Here is a 16,180-nt window from a genome sequence, read left to right as displayed (position 1 = left end):
GGACCCAATCTTCATCTCGGACGTTTGCAAATTGAGCAAATGGCGTTTTATGCGTAGAAGAAGCATTAAACAGAAAAACGACCACTGACTTTCAAAAAAGCTTAAAAAATTAAACTTCTTCAACTACCCACCAATACACATACATCAACATATGCATTCAATATTAGCTTTTTCTTTTGTTGAATATGGTAGAAGATTAGGTTAGTTGCTCTATCACACTTCACTCTATTCCATTGATTAGTTCATCTACGTGTATGATGGATGATTAAATTTCATTCACTCTTTTGGATTGAAATAGATATTTGTTGTAATAAAAAATAATCTTATATGAGAGTAATGACATTGACTCGTAATGAAATATTGAATGACACGTTATAGTTTAATTTGTGTATTATCTTATGTGATTAAAGTGAAAACCACAATACATTCTACTAGTAGATTTTATGATTCTATTTTACTTCTTTTTCCTATACAATTTCAATTTGCAATATTTAGTAAAAAACAATCACTATCTAGTAGGCTAAGACTTCATAGACCATAATAATGAGTCATAATCCAATCAATTGACACAATATAGCTTTACCAAAAATAAAATAAATTAATAAAATTGACTTGCGTAGAAAATTTTGCATAGTAAGAGTTTAGTTACTTTATCTAAATTTGCTTTATCATAGCTTATTGATCTTATCAAATTCATCTAAATTTTTAATTTTATTTATTTTATTTTTTATTTTTTTATATATAATTTTAAATATGTAGTATATTTAAACTAATGTTAAGTTATTTCCTAAAAAAAAATAATGTTAAGTTACTTAAGTTAAATTTATTATAAACTCTTAATTTGAACTCGTGTAAACTATTTACGCCCGGTTCACTTCACCTTAAAAAAAATCAGCAAAATTAATTTTAGTTTAGTAAAAGTTAGTAACTTTTTTTTAAAAAAAATAAAAAATAAATCAATTAAAATAATTTCAATTCAATATAAATAATTTAAATTCAGCAAAAATAAAAATGAATTGATTAACTGAATAAGACCTTATTTTATGGGTAAATACAAATTAATATCTGATATACACAAAATTTGTTTATCACGTGACAATTTTGTAAATAAGTCAACAACTTTTTAAATAAAAGTGGTCCCACAGTGATAATGGCTGGATAAAATTGTTGATTTATTTATCAAAATGTCATGTGATAAACCATGTTTATCCTAGAGATTAATTGGGGTTACCTCTTATTTTATAAAATCAAAGGTTTTTCAGTGCGGCAAGCCACATGGTGCGGCACGGTTACTTGTATTTTAGGGTTACTTGTATTTTGGGGTTACTTGTATGGGTTACTTGTATTATGAGGTTACTTGTATGGGTTACTTGTATCGTGGTGACAAAACCAGTAACACCGTATAAGTAACCCCGACTAAAACCAGTAACACCTATACAAGTAACCCCAGAATACAAGTAACACCTACAAGTAATCCCTGACAAAACCAGTAACACCCTATAAGTAACCCCGACCAAAACCAGTAACACCCATACAAGTAACCCCATAATACAAGTAACAACTACAAGTAACCCCTGACAAAATCAGTAACACCCTACAAGTAACCCTTGCCGCACCATACAAAAATTTGTATTATAAAATTTACTATTCGATAGTGTGTTGGAAATTGAAAAGAGCAATGTCCTCTCAAACGTAAATAATGTAAAAAGAACAAAGTCAATGTATTGAGTCCTTTGCATATGATCTACATCATTTCCCATTTTGCATATCCCATAGGACACCACTATTGCTTCCCTTAAATTAGCAAGATTTCTTTGAGTGGATTATGGAATCTAACCAAACACAAGAGAGAACTTCTAGGTTGACCAAAGCTACTGTTATTGTCAAACATCATCAACATATGATTTAATTTAATTAAAAATGCAATCATGCTGTTATTGCGTAGATTACAAGGGATCTCCCACAAATTTCTAGTCTTAATATTGACCTACGGAATTGTCATAATAATTTACATATTAATTACACAAGAACATATAATCAATTATAACACACTATTAGAAATCAAAATTTGTAATCTATTCAGAAAACTTACAACTATTAGATAAATTCCACATTTTTCCTCACACCCTTGAGATCAACTAGCTCTTTTTTTTTTTTTTTTGAGCTTTTGGGCATAGCAAAACAGTAGTTAGCAGAGCAGATCAAAGCTTTCATCACATAGCAGAGCAGAAACAGATTAGAATAGAGCAGATTTCAACATAGCAGAGTAGAGCAAAACAACTCAATAGAACAGGGCCTAAGAGTTCCTTCCTGAACGAAAAAAAAAAAAACAAAAACAATGATGTAGCTGTTACTACACAATGTCACAATGTTATATTTTTTGTTATGTGGGGATGACACATTTATTAAGATGTCTTATTATAAGCAAGGAAAAAGACATGAAATAAAGCAATGAGTTGAAGGATAATTCTTTGTCTAACCTTCAAAAATTCATGATCAGCCCACCTTTCAGTTTGTCTGTTTCACAACCAAAAATAAAATCATTTACTACTCCTTCCCCAAAAATCATCTTCTTCTACTATTCCCCGCGCTTTCTAATTCTCTGCCATTAATTTCTGATATAATTCACCTGCAAATCTTCAGCTATATTTTGGTGGGCATTTAATTGTTTTCCTTTCTTCTTCTGGCAAAACTTTCTTCAAAGGTATGATTTTTAAGTATGTTATTTTCACTGAATTTTTTTGGTTTTTCTTTTAGCTCATATCCCTATCAAAAAAGTACAAGTGCTTTTAATTTCCATTTGAATTGTATGTGAAGGAACTATATATTATGGGGTTTTTCTGAATCATCTGATTGATATATTTTGGTGGGTTATCTTTAATTTCTTGTATTTCTTTGTTGCTTGTAAGTTTGAATTTCTTTTCAATGGAGGTGGGTTTTGTAGCTGTTTTTTGAATTCTAAACTGTCCTACTATCTACTCTTAGTATACGCACCGGAATTTTAATGAGACGTTTATTTAGGGACGGAGGAAGTATATTTTAGCTCTAGTTTCTTATGCAATATATTTCTTTAAAATTGATCTATAGTTTCTTTTTGGTAAATTGATCTATAGTTTCTTTCATGGAGGTGGGTTTTGTAACATTTTCTCTAAGTTTATGTTCTGATTAATTTGGCTAATTATTAGTTTGTCTTGTAATTTTGGGGAAAATCTGAATTAATGGATTATTATATTCAGTTTTACTTGGATTTTGATGATAAATTATTGTAATTCTTGTTAAAGTAAACCCTGTTGGTTTTTTTAATTTGATGCCACTGTTTAGGCTCATGAAATATCCCATCTAATGTGGTACTTGTATCATACTGGCTTAATTGTCAATAAAAAGCACAACTTCATTGTTAATGGGGTTTATGTGCTGTACTAATCTTGCTCAACATCTAACTGAAATGGCACTCGTTCGTGTCACGATTTCTATTAAATTATGTGCATTATTTTGTTCAGAGATAGAGGCTTTGGAGATTTTTCCTCTGGGACTTTTGCTTCTTGATTACTGATATAATGTTCTAGGCTCATTGTGTTTCATTTTTTGTATCAACTCAGTGATGTTGGTGTTATGTGCTGTTCTTAGGAAGTCTGTTTTTGTGATAGTGGCTGGTGGAAATTGATTTGGTACATATGGAAACATTTTGGTATTCTGAGTAATTAGATTGCCGACAAGGAAGTCCATCAATCATGCCTACTGATTCTCTCAAAAACCGGAGAGAGATTAGAAATTGTTTAGTTGAGGTAAAAAGTTTTCAATATTAAGCTTTAATCTTTGCTTGTTCCTTTGTTTTACTTAAATTCATCAGTTCCTTCTTTCATCAGGTGTCTGACGCTGAAAAACGGCTTTGGGCATGTTTCCAGTCCAAAGGAGTGCTTCATAATGATGCAAAAGATCTGTACCATAAGGCTTGTTGTATATATGAGAAACTCTTCTTGAATAATAATGAACTACCAGACCTTCAAAATGTCGAATATCTTTTATGGAGGCTTCACTACAAGCATATTGATGAATTTCGCAAGATAATATCCCAAAATCTGGCTAAGAGTGAGGATAAGAGGGCTGTAACCAGCCAAAAGAAGGTTGCCAATAAGGACATAGTTGATGCTCACATGGAAGGATTCAAATCATTTTTATCAAAGGCGACTAAGTTTTATCAAGATTTAATCCGAAAAATTAAAAGATTCTATGGCCTTTATGATGAGCCTTGGTTTTATAAGAATGACAGAAGTGCTGGTCGCATAGAACAGACAGAATTGCATAAATGCCAATTTCTTTCTCATCGTCTTTGTATCTGTCTTGGGGATCTTGCAAGATATCAGGAACTGTATGAAAAGCCCACTATTCAGCAAAGAAACTGGTCTGTTGCTGCTAGTTACTACTTGGAAGCAGCTAAGATTTATCCTGATGGGGGAAACCCCCAAAATCAGGTACTTGCTTTTCTACTTGTACTCTCAAATGCTATGTTACTTGGACTCAGTACTCATGTCAGACATGGGTATGTGTTGAAGTATCAGACTTGACTATTTTTATGAAATTTTCCATGTTTTTGGTCCGTCATGAATCGTTAAGTGTTCATATCAATGACAGAGTGTCAAAGATATGACACGGGTACTTGAGGTGCGATGAGGAGTGCGAGTAACATAGCTCAAATTCATAACATATAAGCAAGGTTGTCAGGATATTATATATGTCCTTATAATGGTTTCTAGTTGGCAGTGCTGGCAACATATATTGGGGATGAATTCCTTGCTTTATACCATTGTATAAGAAGTCTGGCTGTCAAAGAACCTTTCCAAGATGCCTTGCAAAACCTTATGTTACTCTTTGAACGGGTAAGTTTTGTGCTTGTAGGATTATACTGCTGCTTCAGTCATGTAAATCCCCCTCTTTGCCCAGTATATATTGAAATTAAGGTGTTACCCTTTCTGATCTTGCAGAATAGGTCAATTGACATGGATTCCAAGGCAAATGAGGTTTATGACTTCTCAAAACCATCTGAGTGGATTTCCAGCCCTAGTAAAGCAGCATCTGCAAATGCTACTTCATTATACAACACTACACCGAAAGTCACTGAGCATAATAAATCTATGCCAGCTGATGCCTGGAATCTTATTATCAGAACGTTTAGTTTCTTCTTTTTAGAGTCCAGGTACATATCCTAAATCGACTATGCTTTCCTTGGTTGATGTCTAAACATGTACATGACTGATCATATGGTTTGAATTGTAATGCTTTTGCTTATTTTGCTATACTGCTATAATGCAGTTGATATGCTTTGAAGTTTAAACTATTCTGATCTGTCTAGAGTCTAAGTATAATGTTTGCTTCAGTGGTATTCATAATGGCAGTGACTATTAGACTTATAATAAAATGCTTTTGAATCATCTACTAAAGCTACAAAAGAGTTGCCATTTTCAAAGTGATTTGTATCTTAAATTCTTATCCTATTTGGGAGCTTTTGAGGTGCCTTTATCATGAGTATTGTTTCTCCCCAGTTCTTTCAAACTAGTTAGAGAGTAACATTTTCCTCTTTATCCATATCCGATGTCCATCTATAACTAGTTTCTGTTATAACCTTTTTTAATTCTGATTGCTGACTGCTGACTGCTGAGTAGTTCTATTAACGCACATTATAGAAACCGTCTTCAGGCAAGTGATGCAGCAATATTAGCAGTAATGGTTGCTTTCTTGGGGATTCTCTGAAATATCTGTTTATAATTGTATGATCACCAACCTTGGACCTGGAGATCAGGATCTTGTCATATAGCTGCAGTCTGCAGATCAATTGAAGGCAGACAAAATCTTTACTTAATTTTTCACATTGAAATTTTGGGAGAATGTCTTTGCATTAAATTATTGAAGTGGCAAATGAGTATGAGCTTTATGACATGATGTCATCCCCCAAATTACTGCTTAAAAGCCTTTACTTCAGGTTGGCAACTTGGCATTGAGCTCATCTATATTCATGTCAGTGATTATTTTTAAACGAGCTCCCCAAGATTTTAGCTTGCTTCATCTGAATATTACTATCATGCTGTATCTCCTCATATGCAATACAGCTAGTGTTCTCAAAATATTTACAAGACTTGACATAATTTTAGGTCATGTGCTTTGATTTGTGAACATGTATGTATGATTGTTTGAATATAAGAGCGACAGTAGTCTTTCAGAATTTTCCTCTTTAGTGCACTTCTTTTGGTTTAAATATGAACATAATTAGTATGTTTGAATATGAGAGTGACAGGGTCTTGGAGCATTTTCTTCTTAATCATAGTTTCATGGTCCTTTGATTAAATCATGATATCTTATATATTGCTTACAATTTCTGAGTGTTTGCAGTTTGGAAAGCTTCCCCTCCACTTTTAATTCCACTCTAAGAGAATTGGAAGCATTATTGGCACTGGATGTTTCTGAACTGAGCTCTGCATTAGAATCTTACCGGAATATGAACTTATCTAAGGCAGGCCCTTACCGAGCCCTGCACATCATCTCTGTCCTGATTTTCATCATCCACAACCTAGCTGAAGCTCCAGAGAAGAAGATTCTTAAACCCAAAAATGAGATGCAGCAATCTGAGCTAGTAAAGTTGGCTTTGACTATCACATTCACATTCATGGGCCGCTTTGTTGATCGATGTTTGGAGGGAAGCCCCGTGATTTACTTTCCTCTTCTACCTGCTGTGCTTGTGTTTGTGGAGTGGTTGGTGGGTGCTGCTGATAAAGTAGATGTTAATGACGAGAAGTGTGATAGCGCAAGGCGCTATTTCTTTGGCTCTTTTGTAGACCTACTGAGCCAACTCCAACAAAACAGGGCTCAAAATACTTTTCCTGATCATATTGCTCTATGGGAGGATTATGAATTGAGGGGATTTGTACCTTTACTGCATACTCACAACTCATTGGATTTTTCAAGTCATTGGGAAGAAGAAATTAATTATAAAATGAGGAACGAATATCGTGCCCATCGCATTGTTAAATCAGCAATTAAGATTGCAAAGGAACCAGCTGGTTGTTCTCGAAAATGGCTATTCTATGATGATGTCAGTAGAAGTTTTAGTGCAATCGAGGCAAAATCAGCGGTGGAAGAAGAAGAAGACATTGTGTTTAAGCCAATCACTCGACGTAATTCAGAACCAATTCAAAAAGAACCAAAAACAGAAGCTTCTGATGAATGCTTGCGCCGTGCTTCTTCACTTCTTGTAGCCCAAAACCGAGATTTATTTAACTCAACTTCCAGCTCTTCTAATTTCTTTCCCAGCTCCAGTAATCAAGCCACTCAAAATGAACATCACAGTTCAACAATTAACACATTTTCTGAGGGTCCCATAGCTGCTGGGCCTCCATCACTTAGCTCATGGGTTCTAAATGGGGAAAAAATTTCCAATGAAAGAACAAAGGGTAGGGATGCTAACAGAAGCATACTGGATCCCATTGAGGAGGCGGTGGCTTCAGACGAGTTGATGAGAAGTCTTTCTCTGTCCACCAGTGACAGCTCTGGCCCTGCATCTCCAGTATCATGTCCTCCGCCTTGCTCTACTCCCACACCTCCTGCCCCGTTATTGCCTAGTAACGCTGTGTGGTTCATAAATGCAGCAACTCATCAACCAGTAAATTTTTCTTCACATCCCCCGGATGGTCCCCAAGCAAGCCCTGGTCTCCCTTGCTTTATTGATAACTCCTCACCATGGAGCAGGCCCCAGGATCCTAAGCTTGGGAATCATAATCTACCGTGGTTCCCCAATCACGCTATGCAAGATCAATACACTGCATCTAGAGATTTCAATAGCTACCATGGCTCTGAGACTTCAAGTTTCGGCCTCTTTGACAGTTGGAGGTGTAATAATTCATGGGGTTCTGCAGGAACCATGAATGTGGATGGCGGTCCACCATTATTTCTTCCGAGCTCATCACTTCTTCATGGGTTACAGGATCATCATCAAAGAGGGAATCCCTATGTTTCCCCTGGAATTGCAGACAATAGACCAGAGCCACAGCCACTTCTGCAGTACCTTAAGGAAAGGGAGTGGCAGCTACAGCAGAATTCGCCATTCACAGGTTCTCCTTATATGCATAAATGATGTATCCAAAGTGTGATTATATAGAGTTCAATTCGAAGAAATGCTAATAATTATTGCAGGAACTGATCTAGTGATTTACGAACTTTTCCATGGACCCTTAAACATTCTGTAAGAGGTCTTACACGCTGAGTGCTTAGATTGTGAATGCATATGATGTACATATTTAACAAACATTTATCAGAATTCTGATGCATTTGCAAGCTAACTGGTTCAGAATGGAAGAATAAACGGAGGTAATCCAAGACCATGACCAAGTTTTGAGAGTGATAGGCAAATAAAAGGTTCTTATTATGCAACTATGCATGGATGGTAATATCTTATTGGTAATATAGCCGAAAATGATTCTTGATACAGAGGTCTCTTTATAAGGCAAACTATGCAATCTGAAATTTGAATAAAAGTTACTGCTTGCCAATACTTTAAGAACAAAACTGTGCTTGGAATTTTAGTGTCATTTGCAATTATGTAATAGCCTTTAAACCCATCATTACTTAGCTTCTATCTTTTCAATAAGTATAAGTGAACTACCTTATACACATAAGAGATTAAGAGTTTGGGGTAATTACAAGCTTAAAGGAAGTTACATCGTAAAACCAATTTGCAATAGAAAAATAAATTAAGTAGGGATGTTGATGGTGCACCCAGATACTCCGTATACAATGTTCATAGACTCATAGTCCCTTGCTTCGAATAACAATTTGATTTTTGTTCATGTTCATGTAACATGTTCATAGAGTGCACAATTGCATGGTAAAACTTGTGCACCTGGATCACAAATCAATAATAGGGAAAGATTTGTATCAGATTAGGTGAATTGAACACCACATCTTACTTATTAACTTCAACCCTATTCTTAGTGAAAATAAAAACTTATCTTCTTGATAACAAATTAACAATTGCTGTTTATCAAATGTCAGACTTGTAAAATAGGCTAATAGCGGTTAGAGCATCCACAGTGACTGGCTACATGTACATCTAGTTTTGAGTTGCCACATCATTAATCTCCAAGCTACAAGATTTAAGCTACAACCTCTACAAATAAATTATATATATAAAAAAAATACATAAATAATATTAAACTAATCATTATATGTGTGTTGGGTGGACTGAAACTACAAGAGGTTATAGCTTTGCATGTAGCTAGCATTTACGGAGTATTTAGAAATTATTAGTGTCTTTATGCACAACCATTGTGGATACTGTAATAAAATATTACTTTGTTGCAACTAAAAATTAAAGAAAATAGTACGAAGTATTACAAATTTGCCCCTTAATTTGTTCATTATACGAAATTACAAAGTATAGAACTCGTTGATAAAGTGGGGCTCCCTCGGCTTCTTATATCCATATTCCTTATTTCATACCCGACAGAAAGAAAAAAAAAAAAAAATTACTAGCAAACGGAAGATTGACCAAATTCTGCCCAACGATTTCAACCGGAGAGAAAAATTGGTCGTCAAAATTCAGTGTAATCCTTCCCGGCGGTAGGATTCCCGGCGCTAATCTCGCCGTCATATTCACCGGAACCCTAATTTCCTTTCTCTCTCCTCACCCAATCACCCCCTGTAAAACCCCATCAAAAATTCACTCCAGATTAAATGGAAAAGAAGCCATCTGAATTCGAAGATCTATCATCAGTTCAGGCAGTTTTAGTTGGTGCTTTAGCTCCTGGAGTCAATGTTAGTACACTATATTACACCATATTGTTTTTGTAATAGTCCCGAATTTAGTTGTCACATTACTAGTTTAAATTACGCAATCAACGTGACTATTAATTCGAGACGATAACAGATGATTGACTGATGTAATTTTATTGTTTGCAGGCTCCAACATGGACTACATTGAAAATGGTGTTTGTGATGCTGGGTGCTAGTCTAATTTTGATGCTTGTTTTGGGATTTACTTCTAGTGATACTGCTTTGATTCTTCATGTTGGGTTCCTTGTTCTTATCACTCTTACCTTATTTTTATTGCTCACAAGGTATATACTTTTCTTTTAGGTGTGATCTTGTTATTTCTTTTGTTTTAATTTGATTGTTATTGCCTTAAATTATTATTGGGTTTATTTTGGTTCTGTTTCATGTTTTTTATTTTTATTTTTTTATTTTTTATTTTTTCATGTAATGGGATAATAATTAATCATTAGTCTATGTTTGATGTTTTACATTATGATTTTGTGTGTGTTAATTTAGTCTAAACAATTATCTAGGACCTCCTATTTTACTGTTTTAGAAACTTTAATGCAGGAATTTGCAATTGAAACTATCTTATACTGCCATTATCAGTATAGTCATTGTTTAGCATAAGGTTGTTTTGGATCCAAGTTCAACTTAGTAAGCATTAGAAACTTGATAACTTAAACTTTATGGCTTGGAATTGGACAACTCAAACTTTATGATCAATTTGATAGTCATTTGTATTTAACTTAAACTTTATGGCTTGGAATTGGACAACTCAAACTTTATGATCAATTTGATAGTCATTTGTATTTTCTCTTTAGAAGAGAAAATTTGTTTTGTGATGTAGAAGCAAAGGGTTGAAAATGATGATTCATTATCTATATAATTGTTTAGGAAAAATTGTTAGAAACCATCTTTTAAAACACCTTTTTTTTTTTTTTTTTTTTTTTTTTTTTTTTTTTTTGTGAAAAACTAAACACACACCTAAAACCATTTTTTTTTAGGGCATTGACCTTCATGTGAGGGTCACATGCTCAACCGCTCCTTCCACAAAACCACCAAAATCAAGCCTAGCCAGCACCAGCCGTCGACGCCACTACCTAGCCACCACTAGAACCACCTCTCAGCCGCCGACACCACCACCCATCAACCTAGCTGCCATCACCGGCCACCCTGCCCGCAAAATCCTCACCCACATCCAAAACCACCCACGTCCCACCCAAACCCACCTAAATCCACCCATAAAAAGTGTACCCTCCCCCAAAAACCAATAGAGAGGAGAGAATAGGGTAGGTAGCAGTTTTTCCCCTTTTATTCCTTAATTAAAAAACCCAAGATCTAAGGTAAATAAAAAATCCAACGAAATTAACAACAACGAATCAATTTTTTTAACTTTAACAACTTACCTACCTCAAAATTATATTAATTGAGGTTGTTCTTTGCCGCAATTCGATCAAAACAATGGAGTTTTCCCCTTTAATTGACAAAATTCGAGGGTTGCTATGAATATTAAAGGAGTGAGAAAGTCTAATTGCAGGAGAAAAGGAAAGAAAAAGGGGGTGGGTTTAGAGTGATTTGGGTAGGTGGTAATGGCGGCTAGGTTGATAGAGGTGGTGTCAACATCGGAGGTTGAGAGGTGGTGTTAGCAGCTGTTAGGTAGTGGTGTCAGCGGCTGGGGTTGACTAGGGGGCTATGGTTTTGAAGAGGGAGGGGTTGAGCACGTGACCCTCATGTAAGGGTCAACGCCAGAAAACAGGGTTAATGCCTTGAAATCGGGTTAAGGTGTTACTTCGCCAAAAAAAAAAAAAAAAAAAAAAAAAAAAAAAAAAAAAAAAAAAAAAAAAAAAAACTGGTTTTAGGTGTGATTTCACGAGAAAATTTTTATAAGGTGTTTTTTCCACAAAAAAAAAGGTGTTATAAAAGGCGGTTTCTTAAAAATTTTCCAATTTTTTACTATAATGCTACCATTTCTCTTAATACATATATTGACTAGACAAAATTTTTATCACCAAGGTTTGAATGTCTTATTGTTATGCTGTACCTTTCTCAAGTTAAGCTCGATTTGAACCTAGACTTGTCTTAGCTTGGACAAATATATATATATATATATATATATATATATATATATATATATATATATTTATATATATGGCTTCTATGCTAATTACAAATGAAGTTGGCTAATTTATAGTTGCTTTTCATGACTTACTTCATGTACCTCTTTGTCTTGCTGAAGTCTAGACTGTACTCATACCAAATCCCCTGTCCACTCCACCCCCCCCCCCCCCACCCCTTTCCAAGGCCAAAGAAGTTGAAGAGCTGAATGTTGTTTGTCCCCGTGGGAGTTTATTTTTTATCCGTGGACCTAAATTACTGGAGGCTAAATACCATTTTGGTAACATGCTAAAGTTATTCTCCTTCATATGCCTAAAAAGAAAGAAACTGTGCGAAGACAAATTCATCTTTTGTATGTTTAAAATAGCCAATCTTCATTATGTCTCCAAATATTATTTAAAGCTAGATGATCCCATAATTTTAGGTCTGTGCTACTTTGATAACTAGAACAATTAGGAAGATAGTAACGTTAGTGTTAATTGCAATTTGAATAATTTACTACTGTTATTTATCCAATATAAGCTTTCCTTGGCAAATGATTTAGTATAATTAGAAGTTGTAGACTTGTAGGTATTGATCTATCAAGGCTTTGAAACCTGGGTTTATCGGTTTAGCTTATTTCTTGCTTCTTGTTTGTGTAGTACGGGGGCAATACTTGCACGAGATTGGAATTCATTATTTACGCATTGCCTGCTATCTCTTTCGTTTTCATAATTGGTGCACGGTAGATGTGTGACTGTTCTCTGTTATGATACATGTCATACAACTAACTCAAAGTTTCAGCTTGTGCGATGTAATTTTATGCTTTGTTTACAGTTGCTTATTGTGTCACTGTCACTACAAAATTTAGAGGTTAAATTCATTAGATTGGAAGGCAACCTCCTCTGTTTTTACTCCTTCTTTGTCTATACTGGGTCCTTGGTCCATGGGCTTAATAGTGGGTTAGGTTAGTTGTGCTCATAGATCCATATCTCATGACACTATTGTGTAATGTTCTTTAATTTACTATAGCTTAAATTTGTGATCAAAGGTCTTATTCAAAGAAGCATGCTCTCTAATTTCGATATTTGTGTAGGACCTTTGTCATCTTAATTGGTACAGTAGTATATATGTTTTTTTTAAATTTGGGAAAACTGGGTGGGAAAAATAGGATTTATATGTTTGGTGCTACTCAGCAGTCACTACATAAAGGATAGGATTGATTTTAGCAGTGTTATTGAGGTTAGGAGCTGGAGACCACCTATATATAAATCATTATCAGCGCCTTGTTTCTCGCTTATTGTCATAAAAACTGGAACGTGATCAGCATATCATTAAATCAAGTGTTCTAACTCACTTAATCTGTAGTTGATACCTTTTCCTAAAAAACTGTAGTTGATACCTTGGTATTTTCAAGAGGAAGTCTATATTTCTTCCCTGCCTCCCAGGCTGTCACCTCTTCGTAACTTGAACACCCCCCCCCCCTCCACCCCACCCCTTTCTCTCTTTTCCTGTTTCTTTTGGACCTTTGGCACTTGGGAGGTATGGGTGGGAGAGGAATATTATTGACTTCTGTTTTCAGCAGTCTCATTCTGAGGAAGTTTTTTGTATTGCCAGATTTTAACATCTGTGTTCTGAATGCCAGTACGTATAGTGCTATTGATCTATCAATGTTTTATCTTTCATTCATCTCATATGGGAAGTGCAAGTACAAAGTTATGTTTAGTTTTGAAATGAAACTGACTCTTTCCAAGTTCTTAAATTCTTGTACCTGAGTTTGGTTCTGTTCATGCATGTTTCACTTGTCCTAATGGGCCTTTGTTAGATAATTTTTAATCACTTCCTATATTAAATATCCTCATTGTATGCCCATTTAAAGGAAAATATGAATGTATCAACTTCCCGACATTCCCATTGCCCCCCTCCCCCCCCCCCCCCCCCCCCGGCGTCAAAACAAAATTAGTCAATCTGATTTGTGCATCACTACCCCTGGTTTTATCTGAGCTTTTGTTCTTCTGATATTTTGCCTAATTGTTGTACCTGTCATAATATATAACTTGTTCTGTTATCTCTGCAGTTTTCTCGAACAAACGGGTCTAGTGTCAGTTGAACATCAAATGCAAGAAATGGGCTTGGTGCCTAAGGATAGCAAAACAAGCCCTAAAACTGAGTAAAAAAGATTGCAGTTTCAACCATGATATGTGACAGTTTAGAGCAATTGAGAAGAACAGATCTTTTCAAACAATCAGATTTTTTTCCATTATAATTTCAAATTTTCAATGACAACACACAGTACTTCAGACATCTTACATTCTTACAGAAGAAGAGAAAAGGATGTTGGCCCTACGACTTCTCATTACAAGATGACAGAAAGTTGAAGGTGCTCACTCGTCCTGTTGTTGCTCCTTCATTTGACATTTCGACCCCTTCCGGACTTCATTTAATAGGAACACGAGCACTATCGGCATTGCTGCATAAACTTCATCCTCCATCTACACTTCTGCTATAAAGTTTTATAGGACAACACTAGAATTTTTGTTCCTCTTTCTTGGTTTATATACCTATTCGTTGATAAGAAATATGCATGGCTTTCTAATCATAAGGGGCTTCATGATATGCTTTGCCATTTTTTTAAGTCATGTATTTTTTTTTTTTTTGTAAGAAATCAAATTGCCAAATAATAGAGAAGAGTAAATAGTTTCCTATGGTTTTTTTTTTTAAAAATCAGATAGAAATAATTCTTTACATTAAAAAAAATAAAATAGTAAAAAATTGTAACCTACGGTTAAAATGATTAATTATTCTTATACTACGTATAAAAAGTTTGTTCATTTCAATTATACTCAAATCTACTCCTTAGTCTTTACATCTTTTACTCTCCTGTTTTTCCAATTATATTCAAAGCATTCGGTATATCTTTTACTCCCTCCATTTTTGTGTAATGCCTTAGATTTGTCTTTAAATGTACCAATAATTACATTTCTTGGACTTAATTATCATTATTACTAGATATAAGCACGTGCGATGCACGGTTCTAGTAATTATTTTACAGTATTTAATTTAAAATTTTGTATATTTATGAAGATCATTCATTAAATATATGGATAAATTTTCTAATATCATAACATAATTTTATAATTTTAATACTAAAGTTATCTTTTGTTGTTTTATTTATTTATTTTATATGACACTTGAATTTAAAATCCCAGTTTTATTTATTTATTTTATATGACACTTGAATTTAAAATCCCAAACCTTATTCACTAATTTTGCTTATGTAACAATTTAAATTTTTAATTCAAAAAAGAAATAACAAATCTCGTTTTTTTATTGATCAAAATTAGTTTTTGCCTATACGTCTATTAATATACTTGTTTTGTTTAAAATGTTAGTCTCATTTATAATCGTTTAACTATAAAATGTTATGGGAAATTAGTCCTATGAGATTTAGTTTTATTCGTCTCGATGAGTACATTATTAAAATTAAACTTTTACAGTATTTTCAAGGGAGAGATTAAAGATATTTGCGATTAAAAATTTGCATCCATAAATGTAAAAAAGATAATTATTACTCAGTTTTTTTTTTTTTTTTGTTTTTTTTAGAGAAGATAATTATTGGTTTTAAAAATTAATTTAAATTTTAATTATTCTGAATTCGTTGTTTTTACCTATGTGTCAAAATTCTTAAATCTTATTCGTCACTTTTGCTTAGGTGGCGAGTAAATTTTTAATTCTAAAATAAATTATTAATCTAATTTTTCATTGGACAAAATAATACCTTTTCTTATGTGGCACGCCAAATACTCCCGAAAAATGCCTACTTTATTTATATATATACTAGATGTAAGCCCGTGCGATGCACGGTTTTTAAATATTTTATTTTGTATATTTTTTTGTAATTTATTAATATTTTTTGTTTTTATTTTCTATTCTATTATTTTAACATTAATTTAAGGTAAAATATTTTGTTAAGTTTTAAATTATTCTTATTCAAATTTTACATATATAGAACTTGAATTTATAAATTGAAATAAATATTATCTCATTCATCGGATAGTTAGATAAAATCATTAAATCAAAATATATTTTTTAATTTCTAATTATGTGTTAAAATAATATAAATCCTAATGTAAAAGATAATTTTTGTTTTTTTTCATAATTTAAATATTAAATTACTATTTTTTTGTTTTCAATTCTCAAATTTCATTTGTTAATTATTTCTTAAATGGCGACTGAAAATTAAAATTCTAAATTAATTATAAATCTAAATTTTCATTGGTCGAAA

The 16,180-nt window shown here is 33.5% G+C and overlaps 2 protein-coding genes across 3 annotated transcripts; both read left to right on the top strand.

The window, feature by feature from the left end:
- The first annotated feature begins 2,371 nt into the window (after positions 1 to 2,371).
- Positions 2,372 to 8,422, top strand: LOC145635217 (nonsense-mediated mRNA decay factor SMG7-like). 2 transcript variants are annotated; one of them, XM_081686506.1, is made up of 6 exons: positions 2,372 to 2,704; positions 3,648 to 3,785; positions 3,867 to 4,472; positions 4,755 to 4,877; positions 4,983 to 5,194; positions 6,385 to 8,422. In XM_081686506.1, the coding sequence occupies exons 2-6, from the start codon at positions 3,732 to 3,734 to the stop codon at positions 8,120 to 8,122; spliced, it is 2,733 nt and encodes a 910-aa protein (XP_081542632.1). In that variant the 5' UTR covers positions 2,372 to 2,704; positions 3,648 to 3,731; the 3' UTR covers positions 8,123 to 8,422. The 2 variants fall into 2 exon arrangements, with proteins under 2 accessions (XP_081542632.1, XP_081542631.1); XM_081686505.1 differs by having other exon boundaries at positions 3,628 to 3,785.
- A 1,053-nt stretch (positions 8,423 to 9,475) lies between these two features.
- LOC145635216 (uncharacterized) lies at positions 9,476 to 14,697 on the top strand. The gene is made up of 3 exons (XM_081686504.1): positions 9,476 to 9,801; positions 9,946 to 10,103; positions 13,973 to 14,697. The coding sequence occupies exons 1-3, from the start codon at positions 9,721 to 9,723 to the stop codon at positions 14,067 to 14,069; spliced, it is 336 nt and encodes a 111-aa protein (XP_081542630.1). The 5' UTR covers positions 9,476 to 9,720; the 3' UTR covers positions 14,070 to 14,697.
- Positions 14,698 to 16,180: the final 1,483 nt, after the last annotated feature.

Source organism: Chenopodium album, chromosome 6 (genome assembly GCF_948465745.1).
Source record: "Chenopodium album chromosome 6, dcCheAlbu1.1, whole genome shotgun sequence".
Classification (NCBI taxonomy): domain Eukaryota; kingdom Viridiplantae; phylum Streptophyta; class Magnoliopsida; order Caryophyllales; family Amaranthaceae; genus Chenopodium; species Chenopodium album.
The sequence above is the reverse complement of the archived record's forward strand: the minus strand, read 5'-3'. Positions and strand labels throughout refer to the sequence as shown.